The following is a 24,230-nucleotide window of genomic DNA, read 5'->3' as shown; positions in this document are numbered from 1 at the left end:
CCCATCTTTCTTTCTTTTACTTCCTTCATTCTTTTCTTTTTCTTATCCAAAGAAATCCATTTTGTTTCCTCAATTCCTCTCCCAAGACTCTTTTTTTCTTCTTCTGATTTTTCTCTTTCTTTACATGTGTCTCCATACTGGTGTTCTCTATCCCAGCTGGCTAGGAGCAGAGCTGGGTCTCATTCCTTTTACTACTTCCCTTGATCCGGACTTTTCCTTTTAACAAGCAGCATACTATCTCCTTTCACACAAGATTTATAATTGCAGTCAAGGAACATAAATTTCAGGATGTACCAGTACCAAAAAATAGAAAAGATTACTTTTTTACACTATGATGGCAGTTTTTATGTAGTACAGTGTGATTACTTTGAACGTGTTCACATACACACACACACACACACACACACACACACACACACACACACACACACAGAGTTTTGCACAAAAGGTTTCAGGCTCACTTAGGTTTTAAACAATGAAAATTAACCATACATTTTTTGGAATTCTCTTAACCATGCCAATCCAGTCCTAGTTTCTGACTGGTTTTTCCTAACTAGACCATCATGCTCTCCCCTACCCAGCTGCCAAAATCTCTAGACACTCCCTTCCTATCCCCATTCTGGTTACGTGGAAATTCCCTGTTCCCTATAATGAGCTATAACCTATAACGGGCTCATGCTCCAAATGGAACTTTTCTGGCACGTGCCCAGGGTGTGTTTTCCTGTGCCACTCATATCAACTGGTCCTTCCTTCAGCCTTTTGCTTGATCTCACCTTTTTCAAGTTTCTCTTTTTCTTTTTCTTTTTTTTGGGGGTTCAGTCATGGGGCCTGAACTCTGGGCCTGGGCACTGTCCCTCAGCTCTTCAGCTCAAGGCTAGCACTCTACCACTTGAGCCACAGCGTCACTTCCGGCTTTTTTCTTTTACTTATGTGGTGCTGAGGAATCGAACCCAGGGCTTCATGCATGCAAGGCAAGTGCTCTACCACTGAGCCACCTTCCCAGCCCCCGAGTTTCTCTTTAATAGGATAACAACCCTCACTCAGGACACTATCTGGCAGTGTCAAGGCCATTCTGTTACTGCAGGCAACTGGAGCCTTCACTTACACCACCCTGACCTGCCCAATACAGACCTGGACCCTGAAGACTCCAGCCCCAGAGACTCCTCGACTGCCCCCATGTCAGTAGGAAGTAACCAGAAAAAACCATGATGCCCCTCAACTGTTTATACTCCTTCAGGGTTTCAAATGATGGCAATCTGCCTTGTTTCTCATAACTCCATGTTGCTTACTTCTCAGCCCATTCTTTTTATGTAGCCAAAGACCCTATATGAAAGACTTGCCTCTCCCTTCTTGGCCAATTCTTTTTTTCTTTTGGTCGATCGTGGGCCTTGGACTCTGGGCCTGGGCACTGTCCCTCAGCTCTTCAGCTCAAGGCTAGCGCTCTACCACTTGAGCCACAGCGCCACTTCCGGTTTTTCTAGTGGTTTATTGGAGATAGGAGTCTCATGGACTTTCCTGCGTGGGCTGGCTTTGAACTGTGATCCTCAGATCTCAGCCTCCTGAGTAGCTAGGATTACAGGCGTGAGCCACCGGTGCCTGGCTTTGGCTAATTCTTTCTATGTATGCAAAGCTGGAATATGAAAGATTGACTCCCATCCTGTTTTCCCAGGTGCATACAGATGCCAGGCAAGCCACCAAAGATACGTGCAGACTCTGTTGCTAGCAGAGAAATCTATCTAAGCCCACATTGCATTGTGGGACCAGTCAAAAAGTCCCCCCACCCTTCTACTAATGGCTTATTCATTAATCTCTGCCCCTTGCTCAGACCTCATAAAAACCCCACTCTTAACCCAGCTCTTTGCACAGTCTCTAAGCCCACAGGAAGACAGTGCCCCTTGCTGCTCTATCTCAATAAACAGTCCTTGCCTGTGGAAGATTGAGTCTGGCCTGCTTCCTTCCTTTCTCCTCCATTTTCCTAACAAGTGTGACCTACACACATTGAATGGGATGTAAGGATAGAAGATGGAGTCAGCTACGGGTTCTCATCATTGTGAAAAAGAAGATACCTGGTAAACAAATGAAAGGCATAAAGTGTTTATTTTGGGACACAGTTGCCTAAGTTTTTGTCTATCATCCTTGATTTTATTGGCTCCATTCCAGGGTGAAAAAACACTACCATCATGTGAGTACATGTGACAGAAGTTTCTTTAAAATTTTTTTTTAAAAAAGTATTTGTGGGATGGGGAGGTGGTTCAGTGGTAGAGTGTTTGTCTTGCATGCATGAGGCTCTGGGGTTTGATTCCTCAGCACCATGTAAGCAGAAAAAGCTGGAAGTGGGCCGGGCGCTGGTGGCTCACGTCTGTAGTCCTAGCTACTCAGGAGGCTGAGATCTGAGGATCGCGGTTCAAAGCCAGCCCGGGCAGGAGAGACTGTGAGACTCCTATCTCCAATAAACCACCAGGAAACCGGAAATGGCGCTGTAGCTCAAGTGGTAGAGCACTCGCCTTGAGCTGAAGAGCTGAGGGACAGCGCCAGGCCCAGAGTTCAAGCCCCATGACCGACAAAAAAAAAAAAAAAGTATTTGTACAGAAGGGCATCAATTCCACATGTCAGTTTATGAGTCTAACACATCTTGATCACAGAGACTTCTTTCAATGGCAGTATTCACTTCAGAAACTGTGCTTTCCTTAGTCCCAACTTGATAGGAGTCCTAACTTTCTATGTTTTTTCCAGTCTGTCTTCATTTTGCTCCTGATTTTCATTAAAAGCCTGATGGAAAGCAGCCAGTGACCATACCACAGCCCAAATGGGGTGGTGATTAGAAATTTCCTGTACTAGATTAATTTCTACATCACCTTTAAACTCCACCTTTTTGGGCCCAATTCCCAATAAAATCCTTCTAAACTGACATCTCATAAGCAGACCCTGTGCATTTATGTTGGAATTCTGGTCTTCAGGGCACCCACCAGAGTAGCTCATTAAGCTGAGTTTACAGTAGAGGGATTCTCTACATGACATTTCCCAACCACTTCCAATTTTCTCCGCAGGAGGAAGGCAGCTAAGCAACTTAGATTTAATTATGGCAACAACTTCACATTTCTGGCACCTTTTTTTTTTTTTTTTTTTGCACTTCTAGGACTCACAGGAGGTTTTATTTTCATCTCAGCAGTTCAGAGGTCTCAATCTACACTCCTTGGCTTTATTGATTGTGGCTAATAGTATCACAAACAGTGTGATACACATTACTAGCTTTTGATTTTGATTTGTAATACATTAGCTATTATAATTTAGATGTTTCTGCTTATCTCACCTTCTTTCAGTCTGCCTCAACCTTGATGCATGTATCTCAATTTCTTTTTTTTTTTTTTTTTGGGTCCGGTCATGGGGCCTGAACTCTGGGCCTGGGCGCTGTCCCTCAGCTCTTCAGCTCAAGGCTAGTGCTCTACCACTTGAGCCACAGCACTACTTCCAGCTTTTTTTTTTCTTTTTGCTTATGTGGTGCTGAGGAAGCGAACCCAGGGCCTCATGCATGCAAAGCAAACACTCTACCATTGAGCCAACTTCCCAGCTCGATGTATCTCAAGTTCTGAGTCATCTTATAGTTTAGCTCTTAAATGTTCTTTTTTTTTTAAATAACATGTATCTTTTCTTTTTCTTTTTTTTTTTTTTTTGGGTCCGGTTGTGGGGCCTGAACTCTGGGCCTGGGCGCTGTCCCTCAGCTCTTCAGCTCAAGGCTAGCGCTCTACCACTTGAGCCACAGCGCCACTTCCGGCTTTTTTTTCTTTTTGCTTATGTGGTGCTGAGGAATCGAACCCAGGGCCTCATGCATGCAAGGCAAGCGCTCAATCACTGAGCCACCTTCCCAGCCCCTGAATCATCTTATAGTTTAGCTCTTAAATGTTCTTGACAGTTGATGGCACTGCTGGGAGGTGGTGGAGCCTTTCGAAGGTGGGACCTATCAAGGAAGTGGGGTCATTGAGATTGTATTCTTGATGATATTGAGATCCCAGCCTTTTCTTCTCTCCTTTTTGCTTCTTGGATGCCATGAATTTCACAGCTTGCTCCACTATGTGCTCCCGCCAATGTTTGGTCTCACCACTAGCCAAATAGAACTAGGCCAAGTGATTATGGACCAAAAACTCTGACACAAAATTACCCCCTCTCCCCAGTAGGTTGTGTATTTGTTTTCTGTTATTATTATTATTATTATTATTATTTTTTTTGTCGGTCGTGGGGCTTGAACTCTGGGCCTGGGTGCTGTCCATTAGCTCTTCAGCTCAAGGCGAGCACTCTACCACTTGAGCTACAGCGCCACTTCCGGTTTTCTGGTGGTTTTATTGGAGATAGGAGTCTCACGGTCTCTCCTGCCCGGGCTGGCTTTGAACCGTGATCCTCAGATCTCAGCCTCCTGAGTAGCTAGGATTACAGGCGTGAGCCACCAGCGCCCGGCTTCTGTTATTATTATACTCATAAAAATCTATCTGGTGAAGGGAATTTCAAGAAAACATGGTATTCAAGCAATAGCAAGGGCACTGCTGGCAGATTCTAAGATTTACAGTGAGAACTGGGAATCATAAAGGATGTGAAAGACTTTGGAGTGTACAGCATTCCACTATGTGCTCCAGTTATTGCACAAGGAGTCATAGGAGTTCATGTCTACCCTGCTCTGTTTCTGTCACCTTTTAGCTCATCCCTCTTTTCTTTCTTTTTTTTTTTTTTGGGTCCAGTCGTGGGGCCTGAACTCTGGGCCTGGGCGCTGTCCCTCAGTTCTTCAGCTCAAGGCTAGCGCTCTACCACTGAGCCACCTTTCCAGCCCCTCATCCCTCTTTTCTGTTCACATATTCTTCCCTTTTAGAATCAGGAAGTTCATGTTGGTCCTGTCTCACCACGGTCTCTTAGAAATATGTAACTTTTTACTTTTTGATTTTCAAAGGGGCTCACAGTCAAGAATTTGCCTAGCGTTTCAGTAGGAAAGTTTAGACTTAGACGTTTGAGCAATACAGGGACTGTTTACTCTATGAGGACTCAATGATAAACTTGTGAGGTAAACATGAACTTTAGGGTGCTGGGTGGAATGTTAAACTCATCAGGGGTGTCCTACAAAGACTCACGAGTTACAGGCTCGGCTTCCACTTGGTGGCATTATTCTGATATGGTAGAAACGTAGGAGACAGTATTTTGCTGAAGGAGGTTTGGTCATTATGTAATGGAGATTCTGGTCCATTCTCTGCTTTCTGTCCATCATGAAGTCAGTAGCTTAGCTACATTTGATGCTCTCCCTTTTCAGTGGGCAAGATAGTTGATTTTTTTTTTTTTTTTTTTGCAAATGACAATAGTAATTCTATGGATCCAGTGGCCTCTGAGGCCAAGTTCTTTGGCTTCATACTTGCATTTGAAGTGATGTAGGTGGCTGCACACAGGTTATTCTGAACTGGGAGGGGATCCCAGACTGTGAGCTTAGCCCTGTCCAAATTTGTAAATGCACAGAGAAGTTTCTTTGCTTTATCAGAGGACATTTTGATAACTTTTTTGGCAAAGTGGAGCAGCTGTTTTTTTTTTTTTTTTTTTTTTTTGCAGTTGATTTTGTGTGTTCCTCCAAATAGCTTGCTTCCTGAAGATAACCGCCAGGAGATGCATCTTTATAGTGAGGAAGGATTTCAGCTTCTCCCAAAAGAAAAGCAACTGAAGAGTGACAAGTATAAGACTGAATTATGAACTAATCAGGCCCTTCTTACTAAATTAGGAGGGCAAAAATTCAAACAGACCTTAACTTTAGTTAGATGAGCTTGAGAGTGTTGGCAGAGATCATGGGATTAGTGATTTTAGGGAGAATTTGGTATCCCTGGTCCAAAACTCCAGAAAACTGAAGGACCTCAGAGATAATGTAGAAAACAAAAACCTGGAAACATCTTAATTTCTCAATCATAAGATCTGTAAAAAATTAGATTTTATATGTTTGCTCTTTTATGTGTTCCACATCGTTTGTGATCCACTCTTCTGAAGCATCTATGTACTGCCTTGAACTAGCCTTGGAAGAATTTGTTCATTAGTGGCCTCTGATAGGTGAGATGGGATTCTTGATTTGACTCATGGCTTCTCTGGAGGCCTCATGAAAGTCAAAGCATCACCCAAGTTTTTGTGCAGGTGTGCCTTGATCATAAGTCCTTTGTGATACTGGTCTTTGTTGGTTGAGATGAGAACACATGAGAAAAGCGTTAAAACAGGTGACTATTAACCACTCATTGCTCTATGGGCCTGCCAACACAGGGTGCTTGTGCTCAGCCGTAACTCTCCTTACATGAGGAAGTTGGCAACTTGCTGGAAGAAGGAGACCCTCCCAAAAGGCAACTTTGAGTTTTGGTAGAGAAGTTGGCTTTGTTTCCAAAGTAACTTTCCATAGACAAGGCTTTGACTACATTGCAATCTAGCAGGAGAAGACCTGGGACAACAAAGAAATAGATCCCACTGGAAGAAGAAAGCAAGCAGGTGGGATACCCCAATCATGAAATGGATAGGTACTAACTTGGGTTGATACCAATAATTTTTTAATGCTTTAGTTAATTGGAATCTGCCTTGTATTTAACATTTACCTTTTGCTGTTGTTGTTGTTGGTTATGGGGCTTGAACTCTGGGCCTGGGCGCTGTCCCTGAGCTCTTTAGCTCAAGGCTAGCATTCTACCACTTGAGCCACAACACCACTTCTAGCCTTTTCTGCTTATGTGGTGCTGAGGAATTGAACCCAGGGCCTTATGCATACAAGGCAAGCACTCTACCACTGAGCCACCTCCCCAGCCCCTTAACATTTACTTTTTGACACTCATAAGCATCAACTATTTAATACCCTCCAGCCACCCAAGGAAGAGGAGAATGGTAATGATCACTCTTAAGGTATCACTTTGCCCTCTGCACCATCCCAAAGAACAGGATTTGGAGTTTTTCCTGTACGCATACCAGGAATAAGAATATTAACATTAGCAATTCAGTATTAATTGGTTTTAGCAAAAAATATACCAGATGCTTTGTGAATGTGACAAAGGTGACTAACTTGGAACTATTTTTTCAAGTTGTCACAAAAGTGGCTTTAAAAATTTGACCCCATCCACATGTTTTTAAGCCTGCTCTATCTTGTTACAGTTTGGATCTGGAATATCCTCCAAAGTCTCATGTGTAGAAACCTTGTTCTCTTGTTAGAGGAAGTAGGTCAGTATGTGTGTGACTTTTTTTTTTTTTTTTTGTCTTTTGTGGGACTAGAACTCGGGGTCTAGGCACTGTCCCTGAGCTCTTTTGCGCAAGGCTAGTGCTCTACCACTTTGAATCACAGTGCCATTTCCGGTTTTCTGGTTGCTAATCCCAATCTCATCTCCAGATGTGAGTCTCATGGACTGTCCTCCCTGAGCTGGCTTTGAACTGTGATTCCCAGATCTCAGCCTCCTGAGTAGCTAAGATGACAGATGTGAACTACCAGTGCCTGTTGTGCGTGACTTTTAAGGGTACATTTTGTTCGGGGACTCTTCCTCATTGTCTCCTTCTCTCTCTCACTCTCTTTCCCTCTCTCTACCCCTCCTGGTCACTATGAATTCAACAGCTTTCCTCCAGGACACTCTTCTGCCCTGAAGTACTACCTCACCCAGAAATAATACAGCCAAGGGACTGTGGCCTAAAACCCATGAATAAGACTTTCCTTCAATGAGTGTTCTCATAGGCATTTCTCAGGGCAGAGCAAATGGAAACCTGAATAACCATATCACAAGCAGAAACAGAATTGATGCATACAAACATATTTTCTATCAGGATTTCTTTCAATGAATTTTGGTTTCCTTCAAATATCTTACTGTGATATAGGCATTTTACATATACTAATTTAGAATCAAAATTTCAAATGTGGTTCTTATTTTCTTGTATGTCAAAAAATAAATCAGCCAGGCGCTGGTGGCTCAGTCCTAGCTACTTAAGAGCTGAGATCTGAAGATTGAGGTTCAAAGCCAGCCAGGGCAGTTATATTCATGAGACTCTTATCTCCAATTAACCACTACAAAGCAGAAGTAGAGCTGTGGCACAAGTGGTAGAGAGTTAGCCTTAAGCACAAAAGCTGAGGGCCAGTGGCCAGGCCCTGAGTTCAAGCCCCAGGATAAACACAAAGAAACAATGAATCTCTAGAAATGATCCTGATATTGTTTTCTTTATGCTGTTCTTTCAGTAGAGGTCAGTTACTGGAATTCCTTAAAATTGTGTTACTTTGATGAAACTATCTTCTTGCTTTGCTTGTCTCGAACCTTTGTTCCTGGAAAAGATACAGTAAAAACAGCAAAGAAACACATAAATTAAAGGACATCAAGAAAACATGTTATCTTTTGCATTCTTTAGAGGAAACTTGTGTTTCACCATCCAGCTTTGACCAAAACTATGTCCCCTGTGTAAAGATTTGAGACCAACTTCCCTGAATGTACTTAGGAAGGCAGTTCTGATAAATATATTTATATGTTAATATTTATGTTAATTATATATAATTATTTACAATACTTATGCTAATTATATTTATATTAATATCACATGCATAGTTATAGCTTATAGTTATAGTTTAGTTATAGTTATATAATTATTTACTGCAATTTTATACATCATGGCATTCTCCAAAGGGTTTTATTTTGGAAAAAGGGAGGTATACCAAAGTTTTAAAATCCTCCCAATTTTTCTTCATTTTAAAATACCTTTATTTATCATTCCTTTTTTTATCTTTTGAAAAAAACCTCATTCATAGTTAATATCACAGGCAACAGAATAAATATTTCCAATAAGTGACACTGTCATCTGTTGAAGGCCCTGAATGCAATCCCTCCCAAGTTCTCCAGTTCCAGGGCAGACCCAAAAACCTACAGGAACTGTCAGCAACAGGCATCTTAGCAGCGCTCCCTCGGCTGAGGAGTACTTGTGTCTGGAGAGTGAAGTATGGGATTGGTGGTATCCACGTTTTTGCAATACCTTTGGGTTCTGGTGTGTAATTTAGCAAGTGTCATGGATAGCAAACCTGAAGTCACTGATGCAATGGATGTGACACTTCCTAAACCAAGGACATTGACCACTTGGAAAGAACCTTCCACTGCCAGCCTGGGAGACTCTAACTCTGAATGGTGTTTGCCTTTCTCACCACAGATCTCTAGCACCTGATTCCCCGGGGAACAGCCAGAAGTTTAACTCACTCATTTTCCACATCTTGGATGGAGTCAGGCAGAGGCTGGTTCCTGGTTTCAGGAAGGAGGAAGACCGTAAGGCTACCAAGAATAGACAAGCCTCCATAGATGATCCAGGGCAAGGGAGCAAAATAAACCACGAGAATCATCAACAGGGGAGACAGCGAGGACCCAATGCTACCAGCAATTCCAATGATTCCTAGAGCTGTGGCCCTTAGAGCACAAAGCACAATACAGAAATAGTATGTTAAAGATATACTCATGAGCTGGGCACTGGTGGTTCATGCCTATAATCCTAGCTACTCAGGAGGCTGAGATCTAATCGCGATTCAAAGCCAGCCCGGGCAGGAAAGACTGTGAGACTCTTAGCTACAATAGAACACCAGGAAACTGGAAGTGATGCTGGGGCTCGAGTGGTAAGCACTTGCTTTGAGCTGAAGAGCCCAGGGACAGCGCCCAGGTCCAGAGATCAAGCCCAACGACTGACAAAAAAAAAAAAAAAAAAAGATGCCCTCATGGCATTTGAAACATGTGACTTATCATCTTACATACACTATGGGATATAGCAATGCAGGGAGATTGCAGACTGACTCTTACAAATTTTTGCTTTTTTGGTTAGACATTTGTATGGCATTTAACGATATTATTTTTGGTGCCTATGTTTTGGGTGACTCCAAAGATTGCATGAGGTATAGATTAGTGACATATGAGTGCTTTTTTTTTTTTTTTTGTCGGTCGTGGGGCTTGAACTCTGGGCCTGGGCGCTGTCCCTCAGCTCTTCAGCTCAAGACGAGCGCTTTACCACTTGAGCTACAGTGCCACTTCCGGTTTTCCGGTTGTTTATTGGAGATAAGAGTCTCAGGGTCTCTCCTGCCCGGGCTGGCTTTGAACCGCGATCCTCAGATCTCAGCCTCCTGAGTAGCTAGGATTACAGGCGTGAGCCACCAGCGCCCGGCTCATATGAGTGCTTTTAACAGTACTGTAGAAAACTGGGCATCGGTGGCTCATGCCTGTAATTCTAGCTACTCAGGAGGCTGAGATCTGAGGATTGTGGTTCAAAGCCAGCCTGGGCAGGAAAGTCCGTGAGACTTTTATCTCCAATTAATTACCAAAAACTGGAAGTGGAGCTGTGGCTCAAGTGGTAGAGCACTCACCTTCAGCTGAAGAGCTGAAGGACAGCACCCAGGCCCAGAGTTCAAGCCCCACGACAAAAAAAAGAAAAAAGTACTGTAGAAAAACCTAGCTGTCACTAAACTTCAGTTGTAACTGTTTCATCAGAATGGATGGATGTTGATAACTATTCAGTCCTTTTTCTCTTCTCTTCCCTCATTCAATCAGTGAGCTGAGACTAGGCTGTTGGATCTGACAGGGAATGGTTTTGTACCTGATTATGGTGGGGATCAGTTCATTTGCATGGGCAAGAGACGCATTAGCAGAAGCAAACACTAGTCCTCCTCCCAACGTTGACAGAACCAGGCGGAGGGTCTGCATTTCTGGAGAAAGGAAGACCAGGGAGAGTCAGGAAGTCTGAGATGCTGGACTCAGCATTCCCCGCAGTACTAGTGGAACACAACCTTGATGGAATGGTGGACAAGTGCAAAGCACATAGTAGAGAAACTGTAAAGAGGCAGAATTCCTATATGGCAATTAAGCCAGGAAATATACCTTACCAATATGTTTTGGGGTTTGATGAATAAGGGGCTCTGAATAATGGTATTCGCTCTCCTTGTAGCTCCGACATTTGCCAAAGAAGGAAAGCAAGATGAATTCAGGAGTTCTTTTAAATTATTTTGTCCCCTGCCTTTTGAGCAGAATGTAGCAATATCATGTGGGAAATTTTTTTTATTGTGAAAATACCATATAGAGGGGTTACAATTACATGGGCAAGGTAATGAGTACATTTCTTATCAAGCATTGTTGCCTCCTCCTTTGTTTCCCCTTACCATCCCTTCCCATCTCCCACCCCACCCCACCCCCACCCCATGTGGGAAATTATTAAGCTGTATCCAAGTACTCTAGGGGTTTAAAAATCATGGTTGAAGTACATTGCTAACCCAGAGCTAATATTAGTGGAGTCTGACACAGATGGGCAATCTTGAAGGAATCCTCAAGATTGAGTCTCAAGACTTAAGAATAAGACCAAAGAATTCCTCTTTTAGGAAACAATGTCAGATTTTGGAAACAATTGAAGGAATTAAACAGTTTTTCAGTTTAATTAAAAAATCATAGGAGAGCTTTAAACACTGGAATGGACTTTGAGGTAAAGCAGAAAACTGATGTCACTGCTGACAAATAAGAAGACTTGAGCCCCTCAATTTGGGATATTGTAAACACGTGACTATACTGCAAATGTAGAAAAACATGTGCTTGTCCCCACAGGCCCGATTTCAAGCCTGCAGAAATGCAGAAGTCAGCTCTATAATGACTGTCTAACAAAGTAGTAGGTCCAATCTTTTCTGAAGAGTTGTGGACTGCAAATTTAGAAAAGCATGTGCTTGTCCCCACAGACACAGACATAGACAGACATAGATATAGACAGACATAGACATAGGTCCATTCCATTTGTGGGATTGATTCTAAGAGTCTTCAGTGATGAATATATTAATATATTATGACTTCTGCATAAATCTTTATCTAATGACAAAGAATGTTCCTTTTTTTTTCTTGTCAGTCATGGGACTTGAACTCAGGGCCTGGGTGCTGTCCCTGAGTTCCTTTTGCTCAAGGATGGTACTCCACCACTTTGAGCCCCAGCACCACTTCTGGTTTTCTGGTGGTCTACTGGAGCTTAGAGTCTCATGGACTTTCCTGCCTGGGCTGGCTTTGAACCTTGATCCTCATAGTAGCTAGGATTACAGGAGTGAGCCACCAGTGCCCTGCTTGGAATGTTTATTTTCTTGCAAGGTAATTCTCCAAACCAAATTTGCATTCATCACGACTTAATATGAGATTCATGAGTGGCTATATCAGAGTTCAGGAAATATAGCCACTGAAGACAAAGTAGTAAGACAAAGCTGGAAAGAACAAATGACAGCATAGTCTAATCTGAATAGGACACAAACACAAGGCTCAACAAACTCGCTATAAAATGTGACTGACAAAGGAGCAAATGATCCACTGCTGACATAGAGTAGCTTGGGAATAAATGACATACTTTTCACATGAAGACAATTATATCTTAGAACAACAACAACAACAAAAATCCTGACTTTTGGCTTTCCTCCAAGTACCTCAATGTCAAAATGTATCCCCAATGCCTAGATTGCTCTTAGGGAATTGTTAGAAAAAAACTTCTTTTTCTTATGATTTCAAAAGAGTGTCATCTAAACAAAGTCAAGTAAGGAGAAGATATTTCTTTCCCGCTCTTCGTGTTTTTCCTCACCCTGAGGCACAAAGATGGTGGCCAGAATGGAGATGCCCATCAAGGACATGAAAAGGAATTGACTTATTTGGCGGCCCAGGTGATTCAGCGCAACTAATGATGCACAATTGGCTGGAAAGAACAGGACACCAAGGAGAATCTGAAGCAGAGATATATTACTACTCAGGTGCTGGAGGTTGAGTAGTAGACCGAAAGTGCATGTCCAAGTTGTAAATCTGTAGTGAACAGAGAGGAAAAGCACATGTCATAAGGTTTAGAGAGTTCTAGAGGTTGGCACTGGCAGTTTTAGTCATTAAAATACAAAGGCATACTTATTTTCCATATTTTCCCTGGTAAGTGATCATATTATAGTCATTAAAAAGTAATCCCACGATATTTTGGAAGGTATAGGGTCTTGTTGAAGACACATAATGAGTTCTTTCTAGGGTTTTAGATCTTCTGAGTGAAAAGTTTAACTTTATGTATATAAATATTTGTTAAGCCATATCTCTTTTTATTGTTATTATAAAGGTGATGTACAGAGGGGCTATAGTTAGATAAGTCAGGTGAAGAGTATGTTTCTTTTTGGACAATGTCACCCCTTTCCTCCTGTCCCCACCCACAAGCTGTATAGTTCATTCTCAACATAGTGTCTAGTGAGTACCACTGCTGCCTTTGTTCACCCTTTGTCCCTCCATTTCAGTACCCCCTTACTGAGAAAACTGACAAAAAGAAAACAACAACAGCAGCAAAGCAAAAAACCTCTTGTGTCCATTTCCTAGTGTTCATTTCGATAAATATTACTTTATATGATCAGAGACACATAACATTGTGCCTTTGTGTCTCTCTCCTCAGAGTATCCTCCTTTGGTCTCTTTGTGTGTGAATGTCTAGAGTCCTTCTGTATAATTTATCATTTCCTTGGGTATTTTAGGTCAGTTTCTGCATATGAAGCTACATTTCTTTGTTCTTTTTTTGTCTTTTCTTTTTTGGTACTGGGGATCGAACCCAGGACATTGCACTTGCTAGGCAAGTGCTTTGCCACTGAGCTACATCCCAGCCCTGAAGCTACATTTCTTCATGCGTTTTACTGTTTGAAAATTTACTTCTGTTAATGGAAAAAATGAATGGAGAAACTCAGAGCCAAAATCTGTACCATGACTCAAATTCTCAGCTTTCAGTCTCCCAGGAAGAGTTTGGCAGGGGAATGTGAAAAATACCAACACCTCACTGTGTCATTAGTTCTGTATCAGTGTTTTTAAAGCCCTCTGGATACATCTAGTCAGAGCAACTGTGTGCAGTCTCTGGTGTCTTTTATTTCTAAATCTACCACACACATACTTGAGCCATTGAAGATAAGAAATACAAATCATGCCTCTTGAAATGGTAACGGGGCGAAGCCTACCTCACAAAGGCCAAGAGACAGATCCGCTTACACAGGGCGGGAGCATGGAGCAGGTCGCGCAGAGAAGCTTTTTTCTTTGCCACCTCTAGCTCCTCCTTCATGGTGGCTCTCACCACCTTCAACCACAAGAACAACAAGAAACTTTTCAGTTGTCAGCAAATGATAGGCATTATGGGGAGCACCAGGCCCTCACAAAGGACAAGTTTAATGAAAACCCTTTCTGTGCAGTGGGAAAATGTAGACATCAAAGAAGAAATGGTAGACATTGAAATATGGATGCTGGGTTTAAGGGGGCCGACTTGGCATCTTGGTGGATGATGGGGACTCTAGACGTGAAATTCCACTTCCTACCCTCTCCCTCCCCAGGTGATAGGCACCTGAATTCCTAGAGTCAGGGGCAGGACTTGGACAATAGGTTCCTGGACCTGGCAGACCTGCACCATGGACTTGAGAGACTTTGAACTCTCAAGCTCTTGTGACCCTGCCCTCTAGCCATGACCCTGCGTATGGCCACCTCAGTGGACATTGTGACATGCCTCCTGCCTCTCCTCAGATCATCATGGTGTCCCTCTTCAACTCTCCATTGGAGTTGATCTGGTTTGTTGAGATTTTTTTTCTACTCTTTCTTTACTCAGTTTCCTAATAGTATTAACTGCCTTTGAGGCTGCAAGTCTGGGACGTGAGTCTGCTTGCAGTTGCTGGCTTTCCAACAAAGACTTCTGATTCAACCTCTCAAAATGTGGCTTCTGGGGCTGCGAAGGTGGCTCAGTGGTAGAGCGCTTGCCTTGCATGCATGAGGCCCTGGATTTGATTCCTCAGCATCACATAAACAAAAAGAAAAAAGCCGGAAGTGGCGCTGTGGCTCAAGTGGTAGAGGGCTAGCCTTGAGCTGAAGAGCTGAGGGACAGCGCCCAGGCCCAGAGTTCAGGCCTCACGACCGGACCCCTCCCCCCCAAAAAATGTGGCTTCTTTGTATCTTGGGATTGAATTCCTGTATAGCAACATCAGAGAAGAAATAAAGTGTTGGGAAGTGTAACACAGCAGGTGAAGGAAGCTCCGGAAATTCTCCAGTGAGGAAAAACTAAGCAGGAGACAGAGAAGGGCTACAGAGCATTGGAAAGAGTATGTTGGTTAGAGAAAAAGAGAAGGAATGAAACATAGTACGGTCCAAAGTGTCAACTATATTAAAAATTATGAAAACTGTAGCAACTGGACTTGATTCTCTACTGATGCTTGTGGTAGAAATTGGTTTGTCAGTTTCAGGAAGGAGATTAATTTCGTGATAGTTATGATTGTAGAATTTTTTTTTCAGTTGTGGGGCTTGATCTCTGGGCCTGGGCACTGTCCCTCAGCTCTTCATCTAAAGGCTAGTGCTCTACTACTTGAGCCATAGCTCTACTTCCGATTTCCTCATGGTTTATAGTAGATAAGAGTCTCATGGACTTTCCTGCCTGAGCTGGCTTTGAACTGTGACCTTCAGATCTCAGCCTCCTGAGTAGCTAGGAATACAGGTATGAGCCACTGGAGCCTAGCTGTGATTGTAGATTTGAATTCTCCTTTTTCAGGGAAATCTGGGATGGCGTGTCCTATTAATGTGTTGGTTCAAATGAATTCTGACAACAGAAGTGAGGGTGGGTTTGGTGCAGGACAATTTATACTCCCAGCATCACCTGGAATTACACAATGACTGTGCTACTTGTTAGGTAGGTAGAGACTTTGAAGAAGAAAATGGAATATCTCTATGCTTAAATATAATGGCTAGTAAAAGGATGAAAATGATATAGAAAAATAAGCAAAAGGACCAGAAGAACAAGAAAAGAAGGTATTTCTCACCAAGATTTCGTTGGGCATTCAGGCTGTCACAAATGTGCATATCAAACTACTGGTAGAGCTCGGGGCTCTTACTAGTGAATACTTATTATAAATTATTAGCTTTGGTGTCATTCCACCTCTGTAAATGAAGCAATGGTATAAACACCATTAAAAGAATTTCGTGATGAAGGAATTTAGGGAAAAGATGTCACTCGAGATAAGCTTTTAGACTATGAGGCACGACCTTTCTAGTCTGGCTTTAAATACTTAGCCATCTTAGATTTCTCAGGCACATGTTTTCTCAGCCTGAGAAGAAAAGTCCACAAGAATGAATCTTGAAAACAGGAAACTAGCCTGGGAAGGTGGCTCAGTGGTAGAGTGCTTGCCTTGTATGCATGAAGCCCTGGGTTCGATTCCTCAATACTACATAAGCAAAAAAAGCTGGAAGTGGCACTGTGGTTCAAGTGGTAGAGTGCTAGCCTTGAGCTGAAGAGCTGAGGGATAGCGCCCAGGCCCCACAACTGACAAAAAAAAGAAAGAAGGAAAGAAAGAGAGAGAGAGAGAGAGAGAGAGAGAGAGAGAGAGAGAGAGAGAGAGAGAGAGAGAAAGAAAGAAAGAAAGAAAGAAAGAAAGAAAGAAAGAAAGAAAGAAAGAAAGAAAGAAAGAAAGAAAAAAAGAAAACAAGAAACTAGTCCGGATGCAGCTGTAGCTAACGGGGTAGAGTGGTAAATGAAGAAAGGAGCATACAGAAGAAGCATGAAAGACCAATCCTAACGCTAGAACCATTCTCCCTCACCCTCCCCCCCGAAAAAGAGTGCTTTCTTAGTTTGCAGTCCACAACTCTTCAGAGAAGATTGGTCCTACTACTTTGTTAGACAGTCATTATAGAGCTGGCTTCTGCATTTCTGCAGGCCTGAAATCAGGCCTGGGCACTGTCCCTGAGCTGCTTTTGCCCCAGGCTAGCACTCTACACTTTGAGCCACAGCTCTACTTCCAGCTTTTTTTTTTTTGTAGTTAATTGAAGAGTCTCACTGACTTTTCTGACTGGGCTGGATCCTCAGATCTCAGCCTCCTGAGTACCTGGGATTTACAGGTCTAAGCCACTGGTACCCAGCTCTTTTCAGATATATATATATATATATATATATATATTATATACAATATGTAATATATGTAATATATATATATATATATATATATATATATATATATATAGTCTTTAAGTAGTTCCACAAAGGAGTTACCACTCAACAAATCTGTTTATAAGCACAATGCATCTTGATGACTGTCACCCCTTTCATTGTTTTTGTCCATCCTTCCCAAGCTTCCCCTATCCCTCAATTTTCTTAGTTGCATAGGATATACATTGAATATTATAACTGCATTCCCCCCCCCCCTTCATTCCTCTCCCTCCCTCCCCTTGACCCTCCTGCATCTTTCAAGTGCCAGTTTCCTGGTATTCGTTTTACTGGACAGTGAGTTAGTTTTCTAAGGAATTACACTGTTCCAATTCTCCCCTGAAAATACCCTACTTCAGTTAATTCACTTGGGTGTATTTACATACAACTTTGTGTACTTGTACATTTATAAATTAGTTCCAGCTTCCAATTATGAGAGAGAACATAGATCCTTTTCCTCTCTGGCTCTGAGTTACTTCAATAAATATACTGTTTTTTCCAGGTCCATCCATTTCTTTGCAAATGATGCAATATAGTTCCTTCTTTTTAAAAATTATGATAAAGGTGATATACAGAGCACTTAAAGTTACATGTCAGGTAAATAGTACATTTCTTTTTGGATGATGTCACCCCTTCCCTCACTCTCCCAATTTTTCTCTCCCATCCCCATCCACAAGTTACACAATTCATTTCCCACATAATGTCTAGTGAGCACCACTGCTGCATTTGTTTGCCCTTTATCCCTTCATTTCTGTGCCCCTCTTACCCTCCCAAAGACAGATAAATTAACATGCAATACAAAAAGAAAACAAAAAAGCAACAAAGAAAAAACCTTCTTGGTTCTACTTCCTGCAGTTCATTTAGATCAGAGGCACATAGACACGGCACCTTGGGTTCCTCCCCTAAGAATATTCTCCTTCAGTCTCACTGTACGTGAATGCCTAGAGTCCTGTATCTTTTATTATGTCCTGGCATATTTTAGGTCTAGCTTTCACACATGAGAGAAAGCATGACTGTTTGTCTCTGAGCTTGGCCTACCTCACTTAACAGGATTTGTTCTAGGTCCATCCATTTCCTTGCAAATGACATATTATTCTTTCTAATGGCTGTATTAAAGTTCCCTTGTATATAGGTACTGCATTTTTTGATCCACTCAACTATTGTAGGGTATCTGGGCTGTTTCCATAACTTGGCTTTTGTGAATAGTGCAGCAATGAACATGGATGTGCAAGTGTCTTGACAGTATCTTGGTTTGTGATGTTCAGGGTAGATGCTAGGGAGTGGTATGGCTGGGTCATAGATAAGATCTATCTTTAGTTTTTTTTTTTTTGGGGGGGTCCGGTCATGGGGCCTGAACTCTGGGCCTGGGCGCTGTCCCTCAGCTCTTCAGCTCAAAGCTAATACTCTACCACTTGAACCACAGCACCACTTCTGGCTTTTTTCTTTTTTGCTTATGTGGTGCTGAGGAATCGAACCCAGGGCCTCATGCATGCAAGGCAAACGCTCTACCACTGAGCCACCTTCCCAGCCCTCTTTAGTTTTTTGAGGCACCTCCAGACTGCTGCCCAGAGTGGTGGTACTAGAGTTCCTTTTTCCCACATCCCCACCAATGTTTATTATTGTTTGACTTAATGATGTTGGACAATCTAACTGGGGTGTGATGGAATCTCAGTTGTTTTGATTTATATTTCCTTTATATTCCTTTATGGCCAGAGATGATGAGTATTACCTCAAGTGTTTCTTTTTTTAATTAATTAATTTTTTTATTTTTGTTGATCGTAGGGCTTGAACTCTGGGCCTGTCCCTCAGCTCTTCAGCTCAAGGCAAGTGCTCTACAGCTACGGCCCCACTTCTGGTTTTCTGAGTGTTTATTGGAGATCAGAGTTTCATGGACTTTCCTGCCCAGGCTGGCTTTCAACCCGATCCTCAGATCTCAGCCTCCTGAGTAGCTAGGATTACAGGCGTGAGCCACAGGTGCCCAGCCCTCAAGTGTTTCTTTGCCATTCTTACCTCTTCTTCAGAGAAGTCTCTCCTTAGCTCCTTTGCCCACTTAGTGATTGGTTTATTAGCTTTAGGAGGGGTTAGTTTCTTGAGCTCTTTGTATATTTTGGATATTAGGCTGTTGTCTGATGTATTGCTGGCAAAGATCTCCCAGTCTGTTGGCTGTCTTTCTAGCTTAGTAACTATGTCCTTTGCTGTGCAGAACTTTTTATTTTGATGTAATCCTCTTTGTCAAGTCTCTCTCCTATTGACTGTGCCCCTGGGACTCTTATTAAGTTTCTTCCTATGGCTTATTGCACTCCCTGTTGCAGTAATTTCAGAGTTGCAGGTCTGAGGTCTTTGATCCACTTTGAGTTGATATTAGTGCATAGTGGCAAGTAGGGATCCACTTTCAGTTTTCTGCATATGGATGCCCAGTTTTCCTAACACCAATTATCGAAGGGGCTACCTTTTTTATTGTATATCTTTGGCTCCTTATCAAATATCAGATAACTGTAAGTATATGGTTTTATTATTGGGTTTTCTAGATTGTTCCATTGATCTTCAGGTCTATTTTTGTGCCAATATCATTTTTTTTAAATTTTATTATTATAGCTCTGTAGTAGAGCTTGAGGTCTGGCATTGTGACACTATCAGCATTATTATTATTAGTATTATTTTGCCTAGAATTGCTTTGGCTATTCAAGGTCTTTTGTTGTTTCATATGAATTTTCGGATTTTTTTCCCTAGCTCGGTAAAGAACATCATTGGGATTTTGATGGGGATTGAGTTAGATTTTTTTTTTTTTTTCAGTATGGCCATTTTCACAATATTAGTTCTATCTATCCATGAACATGATGTTGTCGTTGATTTCTTTCTTCGCATTTTTATAGTTTTCACTATAACAGTCTTTTGCTTGATTAGGTTTATTCCCAGATAAATTTTTTGAGGCTATTGCAAATGGAGTTGTTTCACAGATTCCCCTTTCTGTTTGTACATTGTTGGTATACAGAAAGGCTATTGACTTTTGCCGGCTAATTTTGTATCCTGCTACTTTGCCAAAGTCATCTATAAGCTCTAGGAAGTTGAGGATGGAGTCTTCTGGGTCCTTTAGATATAGGATCATGTTATCTGCAAATAGGGATAGTTTGCCTTCTTTTCCCATGTGAATCCCTTTTATATCTTTTTCTTAGCTTACTGCTCAGGCTAGGAATTCAAGAACTATATTAGAGGAGTGGAGAGAGTAGACAGCCTTGGTTTATTCCTGATTTTAGAGGAAATGGTTTTAATTTTTCCTCATTCAGTATGATGTTGGCTGTTGGTCTGTCATATATAGCCTTTATTATTTTGAGGTATTGTTCCTTTTATTCATTGCTTCTCCAGAGCTTTTTAACATGCTTAGATGTTGGATTTTGTCGAAGGCTTTTTCTATATCTAATGAGATGATCCTATGGTTCTTGTCTTTGGCTCTGTTAATGTGATTTATTACATTTATTGAGTTAATATGTTAAACAAACCTTGCATCTTTGATAAAACCCATTTGATCATAATGTATGAATTTTTTATTACTTGCTGAATTCTGTTGGCTAGCACTTTATTGAAAAGCTTTATGTCTGTGTTCATCAGAGAGACTGGTCTATAGTTCTTTTTTCGTTGGATCCCTTCCTGGTTTTGGGATTATTGTGATGTTGGCTTCATTAAATGAGTTTGGAAGTGATCCTTCTGCTTCTATTTCATGGAAAAGTTTGAGGAGTACCAGTGTTAGTTCAACTTTAAAACTCTTATAGAATTTAGCTGTGAATCCATTGGGACCTGATTCCTTCCTTAATTTTACTGAATGGTATAGGCCTGTTTAAGTGCTTTATATCCTTTCATTTCTGCTTAGGCAGTTTGTATGTCTCTTGGAATTTATCCATTTCTACTAGATTTTTATCTTATTTGAGTTTAGGTTTTGAAAGTAGTCCTTCCTAATCTTTTGGATTTCTTGGATGTTTATTGTAGTGTTTCCTTTGGCATCTCTAATTTTGTTGATCTGAGTCTCTTCTTCATCAATTTAGCTATTGGTCTGTCAATTTTGTTGATTTTTTTTTTTTTTAAAAGAACCTGCTTTTTGTTTCATTGATTTTATGTATAGTTTTTTTTTAAAGTCTCTATTTCATTAATTTCTGTCCTAATCTTTGCTACCTTTCTCTGTCTAGTCGTTTGGGTTTGGTTTGTTCCTGTTTTTGTTTTTTCCTTGCAGCTTCAGTTGCATCATTAAGTTATTTTCTTTTGCTGTTTCTGTTTTCTTTATGTGCATACTTAGAGCTATAAACTTTCCTCTCCGGGCTCGGAAGGTGGCTCAGTGGTAGAGCGCTTGCCTTGCATGCCTGAGGCCCTGGGTTCGATTCCTCAGCACCACATAAGCAAAAAGAAAAAAAAGCCGGAAGTGGTGCTGTGGCTCAAGTGGTAGAGCGCTAGCTTTGAGCTGAAGAGCTGAGGGACAGCGCCCAGGCCGAGAGTTCAGGTCCCATGACCGGACCCCTCACCCCCGCCCCTCGCCAAAAAAAAACAACAACTTTCCTCTCAACACTGCTTTTGCAGTATCTTAGAGGTTCCAGTATGATGTGTCTTATTTTCATTGAATTGTAAGGAATTTCTGGTTTCCTCCTTTATTTCTTTGGTGACCCATATGTTGTTCAGCAATGCGTTATTCAGTCTCCATGTGTTGAGTGTTTTCTGCAGTATGTTTTGTTGTTGAGAACTAGTTTGGGTCATTGTGCTTAGATAGGATACAAGAAGTTATTGTGATCCATTTGTATTTGCTCAGACTTGTTGTGTGTCCTAGGATATGGTCAATTTTGGAGAATGTTCCATGGGCTGCTGAGAAGAATGAATTGTGTGGTTGTTGGGTGAAATACTTTGTAGATGTCTGTTAAGTCCTTTTGGGGTCATTTAATTCAGAAGCTTCTTTTCTTTGGTTGATCTGTCTTTTGGTGATAGTAGAGTGTTAAAGTCTCCCATATTTTTTTTTTGTTTTTGTCGGTCGTGGGGCTTTAACTCTGGGCCTGGGCACTGTCCCTCAGCTCTTCAGCTCAAGGCTAGCTCTCTACCACTTGAGCCACAATGCCACTTCTGATTTTCTGGTGGTTTATTGGTGTTAAGAGTCTTACGGACATTCCTGCTTAGGGTGGCTTTGAACTGTGATCCTCAAATCTCAGCCTCCTGAGTAGCTAGGATTATAGAAGTAAGCCACTGGTTCCCAGTGTCTCCCACTATTTTTGTGTTCGGTTGATCATGTTGTATAAGTCTAAGAGTATTTGTTTAATGTATTTAGTTGCTCCACTGTTTAGTGCATAAATAATAAACACTGTGATTTCCTCTTTGTGGATCATTCCCTTTATTTCGATGTAATGACCTTCCTTGTCTCTTTATGCTGATTTTAATGAGAAGTATATTTTATCAGATAACAGTATGGCATCCCGCCTTCTTGCAGGATGCATTTACATGAAAGATCTTTTTCCATCCCTTCACTTGGAATTTGTGTTTATCTGTGACTATAAGAGGAGTTTTTTAGAGACAACAAGTTGTTGGATTTTGTGTTTTGATCCAGTCTGCTATTCTACATCTTTTGGTTGGGGAGTTGAACCTGCCTGCTGATGTTTAATGTTACAATAGAGAAATGTGTTGTGTTTCCTGCCACTGTTTTTCCTATTGCTTGTTTCTTTCCTCTTGTGTTTACTAAACGAATTGATTTATATTCAATGCTGTGTTTCCTCGACTTTTGATTATTTTCTTCAAATGTATGTATGCTCTGCTTTGTAATGCTGGTTTAGTGTTCATGAATTCCTTTATTTTTTATTTGTTGTGAAAAGCTTTAGCTTGCCATCCATTGGGAATATTAGTTTCACTGGGTATACTGGTTTGAGTTGGCAATTGTCATTCAGAGCTTGAATTATACCACTTCAGGCTCTTCTTGAATTCAGTTGGTGTGGAGAAATCTACAGGAATTCTAATCTTTCTGTTGTAATAAAGTTCCCTCTTTGATTTTTCTGCATTTAAAATTAATTCCTTGCTTTTCTATTCAATTTTTATTGTTATTATAAAGGTGATGTACAAGGGGTTACAGTTACATAAGTCAGGTAAAGAGTACATTTCCTTTTGGACACTGTCACCCCCTTCCCTCACTCTCCCCCAGATTTTTCCCTCCTATCCCCTAATTCCTTGTTTTTTAAGTCAAAGTTTTCACAACAATGTGTCTAAAAGTATTACTTTTCAGACCTTGTCTGCTAGGAGTTCTATGTGCCTCTGTCAGGTGGGTGAGATTCTCTTTCTTGAGACTGAGGAAGTTTTCTGTTATTATTTTCTTAAATAGGTTCTCAGTGCCTTTAGTTTTTATTTCTTCTCCTTCATTTATCCCAATTATACATAGATTCAGTATTTTGTTCAGATTTGCCAATTCTTGGATGTCTTTGGTATGTTTTGAATGTTTTTTTCCATGTCTTTGATTTTTTTGTTCTAATTCCTCTGCTTTATCCTCAACTCTTGATACTCCTGTTTTCTACTTCACTTATTCTATTGTCTGTGCTTTTAACTGTGCTTTGCAATAGGGATATAGAGCCTTTCCTATTTCCTAGCTCTGACATCGACAGAGTGCTAATTTCACCTTTCATTTCCTTCATGTTATATGCTTTCCTTTTCTTCATCATTTCCTCTCTGTATTCTTTTTTTTTTTTTTTTGTTCCGGTTGTGGGGCCTGAACTCTGGGCCTGGGCGCTGTCTCTCAGCTCTTCAGCTCAAGGCTGGCGCTCTACCACTTGAGCCATAGCGCCACTTCCGGCTTTTTTTTTCCTGCTTATGTGGTGCTGAGGAATCGAACCCAGGGACTCAGGCATGCAAGGCAAGCGCTCTACCACTGAGCCACCTTCCCAGCCCTCCTCTCTGTATTTGTTTTTATATTTGTTTATATTTGTTTTTGGATCTATTCTTTTATTTCATCTGCCAATTCTCACATTATTGCTTTAATGGTTCCTTTGTTCTCCCTCCCTTCTTTGTTGCTCTCACTAGAGTCCTTCCCTGAGTTGTTTTTTTTTGTTGTTGGTCGTGGGGGCTGACCTCTGGGCCTGGGCGCTGTCCCTCAGCTCTTCAGCTCAAGGCTAGCATCCTTCCACTTGAGCCACAGTCCCACTTCTGGCTTTTTTATGCTTATGTGGTGCTGAGGAATCGAACCCAGGGCCTCATGCATGCGAAGCAAGCACTCTACCACTGAGCCAACTTCCCAGCCCCTGAGTTGTTGGGTTTTGAGAATGGCATGTTGTCTTAATTGTT

General features: G+C 41.5%; 1 protein-coding gene and 1 pseudogene across 1 annotated transcript in view; one reads left to right on the top strand and one right to left on the bottom strand.

The window, feature by feature from the left end:
• Positions 1 to 1,655: 1,655 nt before the first annotated feature.
• LOC138824234 (organic anion transporter 7-like) overlaps positions 1,656 to 24,230 on the bottom strand; it is a 35,347-nt gene continuing 12,772 nt past the window's right edge. The window contains exons 6-10 of the mRNA XM_070017920.1: positions 13,954 to 14,069; positions 12,571 to 12,785; positions 10,573 to 10,681; positions 9,198 to 9,401; positions 1,656 to 8,281 (exon numbers count right to left, since the gene is read on the bottom strand). Of these exons, the coding sequence (XP_069874021.1) occupies positions 8,221 to 8,281; positions 9,198 to 9,401; positions 10,573 to 10,681; positions 12,571 to 12,785; positions 13,954 to 14,069 (705 nt within the window). The 3' untranslated portion in view covers positions 1,656 to 8,220. The remainder of the gene's footprint in view (positions 8,282 to 9,197; positions 9,402 to 10,572; positions 10,682 to 12,570; positions 12,786 to 13,953; positions 14,070 to 24,230) is intronic.
• LOC138824193 (protein MIS12 homolog) lies at positions 2,023 to 5,914 on the top strand (annotated as a pseudogene).

The sequence above is a fragment of the Dipodomys merriami genome, unplaced genomic scaffold, assembly GCF_024711535.1.
Source record: "Dipodomys merriami isolate MVZ:Mamm:240054 unplaced genomic scaffold, mDipMer1.0.p SCAF_128, whole genome shotgun sequence".
NCBI lineage: Eukaryota > Metazoa > Chordata > Mammalia > Rodentia > Heteromyidae > Dipodomys > Dipodomys merriami.
This window is presented reverse-complemented; position numbering and strand designations above follow the sequence as displayed.